The sequence below is a fragment of the Calliphora vicina genome, chromosome 4 (assembly GCF_958450345.1).
Source record: "Calliphora vicina chromosome 4, idCalVici1.1, whole genome shotgun sequence".
NCBI classification, from domain to species: Eukaryota; Metazoa; Arthropoda; class Insecta; order Diptera; family Calliphoridae; genus Calliphora; species Calliphora vicina.
The window spans coordinates 53,916,392-53,919,425 of record NC_088783.1 but is presented as its reverse complement, the minus strand read 5'-3'; the positions used below and the strand labels follow the sequence as shown (position 1 = coordinate 53,919,425).

The window sequence follows — 3,034 nt, the reverse complement described above, 5'->3', positions numbered from 1 at the left end:
GATATGACATAAAAAGCAAAGGTTGCTTTTGTCATTTTGTGAAATTTATTTTCATATTTCCAGAGTTTTCAATTTTTTAATGTATTTGAATACAATTGGACAAATCTGTTCGATTTTTTTGTACATTTATATGTAATTGAAAAGCAATTAATACTATTTTGAAATATTTATCGTAATTTAATGAAATTTTAATGAAAAGTAGCAGAAATAAGGAATTTTTCCGCAACTCGATTTGAAAGTGAAAATATTCTCATGTGTAATTAAAAAATACATCCTAACGAATTGAATTGCTGAGTAACCTCCAACTTTCTTTTGGAAAACACTACTTTATTTGATTTTTTTCCTTTTTTGTTTTTATTTACTCACACTCAAATACAGAGAGATGAAAAGAAAGAACGAACTTACATGTGGTAGAGGGGGGGGGAGGTTATTATAGATGAAATATATAAAAAATAAGACTTAAACTAAATATTAAAATTGAATATTTTGCCATAGATTCATTAATTTTGTGGTCTCATAAATCATTTTAATCAGCTTTATCATCAGCATCGGGTTTAGAAGAATTATCACCAGCTGGTGGCTGAGTAGTTTGGGGCTGGTTAGGAGCCGTTGGTTGTGGGGCGCCAGATGGACCTGGAGGTGGTGGTCCACTGCCGGTTACAGCTGGCAATGGTTGTTGTGGCGGCGGTAATGGATGGCCAGCAGGAGGTGCACCGGGTGGCGGCTGTTGTTGGCCATAGACATCGTGAGGTGGCATGTGACCAGGTGGAGGTAAACCTGGACCGCCTTGCTGTCCTGGTGGTAGTTGTGGTCCAGAATGTTCACCATAGTGTATTGGAGGCTGTAGTGGCGGTGCTGCGCCATTATGTTGTGGTGGTGGTCGAGAGTTCATGTAATGTGAGCCGGGAGGTGGTGGGCCATAGGGTTGTTGATAGTGAGAGTATGGTGGATATTGACCGTATGCTTGCTGAGGCGGTGGTGGATGTGCTCCATACTGTGGCTGATAGTAGGGCGAACGTGTAGGACCAGTAGGTGGTGGACCATATTGCGGATAAGCCCCATGCGGTGGCATTCCGCCCATAGCTTGATGAGGTTGCATGTGAGGGGGCAAATGAGTTGGTGGCGGTGGTCCGCCATGCTGTTGTGGAGGATGATGAGCATGCATGGGAGGCATATTAGAAGGAGGAATTTGCTGTTGCGTTGGAGGCGGACCAGCTGCTGATGAAGGTGGTACATGTTGAGCGGCTGGTGGTGGTACATTAGGGCCTCCGGTGGGAGGAGCTGCAGTTATAGTTGATGGTGGTGGTGGTGGTGCTCCACCCACTGAATGTGCAGGACCTTGTGTGGCTGGCACTGGCTGTTCCACAGCAGGTGTAGTTGGTGGTGGTTGTTGTGGGGGTTGCAGTTGCTGTTGTTGTGTAATTATAACAGGTGGATTCTTTGTTCCTTTAGGTTTTGTATGCTCTTTGACATTTTCAGCCTTGTGCCCCTTAACCACTTCCATTGCTTTGTGTTCCACTTTAGGTGGCGGTATAGGAGCTGTAGGTTTAGCTGGCGGCTCTATGTCCATAGGTTCTGGATCCGTTTTACTACCCGATTCATGAGGCGGTTTTGTTTGAGTAGCAGAAGGTGCTGTTGGTGGTGGTGCTACGCCACTTGCAGCTTCCTTTTTTGCCTCTGCCGTTAAAGAACCCGGGGCAGCTGCTCCCGCCAGAGCACCACCTACAGTTGACTTATTGGCTGCTGCAGTAGGGTCATCAATTAGACGTTGTCGCTCTCGTTTCATTTCTTCATACATCTTTTGTACCATCTTTTGGAAGGTTTCATCATCGACGGCCGGTTTATAATGACGCTTCAGTTTCTCCTGAAAGTCTACGCTAGACTCCATCAAACGTTGCTTTTTGGTTTCGAATTTTTCGTCCTTTTGTTGCAATTCTGCTTCGAGTTTCGTTTGATGCATGGCTAAAGAACTGACTTGCCTCTTGAGTACTTGCATCGCAGACTATTTCGTTGATTAAACGATGATTGCGCAAATATCTAGCATACGGAAAATTTTTTAAAGATTAACCAACATCATGATCTTCCTCATCATCTGCAGGTTGTATATCAATGCGTCTTTCCTGCTGACCTTTACCACAACTACATACATTCTCGAAGGAGTCTCATAGACATCTCCATCTGCCTTGGTCTTGCTCTGGGCTGCCAAAAATGCCAAATATACCGGCGAGCTATGATAAGCTTTTAAATTCTTCTCATACTCTGCCTTGTCTGATTTATATAAAAAAAAATAGCTTTAACAGTTTATTTTATGTATGTAAGTATATGTATTTGATTTATTTCTCACATTTTTATAAATAATTTTTCAGCTTGTTTTTTCAGATAAGTTATTTTTTTATTTGATAATTTTTGACATTTGATATGACATAAAAAGCAGAGTTTGCTCTTGTTATTTTGTGGAATTTATTTTCATATTTTCAGAGTTTTCAATATTTTTTAATGTAACAAAATACAATTGAACAAATCTGTTCTATTTTTTTTTGTACGTTTATATGTACAGTGAGTGTCACTCAAAATCGTACAACATATGTTTTTTTTAATATTATGTAATTATACAGGCAATAATAGGTGATTATATAAAAAATTAAAAGTCATTTTATTAATTGGAACAAAAAATATGTATTTCAACAAAAAAGTTAACAAAACCTAAATTCGTTAAAAAAATATTGATGAAAATTAAAGAACATCACAAAATTCATATTTCACTTAAATTCGTACAATTATATTAAATTATAATTAAAACTTTAAAAATTAAAAAAAATGTTAATAATAAATAATCCTAATACTTTGTAGGGTATCATTTGCTATTTTTTAGTGCCTTTACGATTTTAAATGAAGCGTTGATATTCTGGGCACTGACAGTCTTACTCAATTTTTTTATTTGTGGATAAGGGCAATTAAAATTATACCCAATTTTCTGATATGTAATAGCACACACAATATAAAAATAGCATTTTAAAATATTTCCAAAACATCA

At 38.3% G+C, this 3,034-nt stretch overlaps 1 protein-coding gene across 2 annotated transcripts; it reads right to left on the bottom strand.

Moving 5' to 3' along the window:
- Positions 1-326: 326 nt before the first annotated feature.
- On the bottom strand, positions 327-2,482 carry LOC135957905 (basic proline-rich protein-like). Of its 2 annotated transcripts, none has more exons than XM_065508742.1 (2): positions 2,345-2,482; positions 327-2,268 (listed from the first exon to the last, which is right to left on the bottom strand). In XM_065508742.1, the coding sequence occupies exon 2, from the start codon at positions 1,994-1,996 to the stop codon at positions 527-529; it is 1,470 nt and encodes a 489-aa protein (XP_065364814.1). In that variant the 5' UTR covers positions 1,997-2,268; positions 2,345-2,482; the 3' UTR covers positions 327-526. The 2 variants fall into 2 exon arrangements, with proteins under 2 accessions (XP_065364814.1, XP_065364815.1); XM_065508743.1 differs by having other exon boundaries at positions 327-2,291; positions 2,345-2,468.
- Positions 2,483-3,034: the final 552 nt, after the last annotated feature.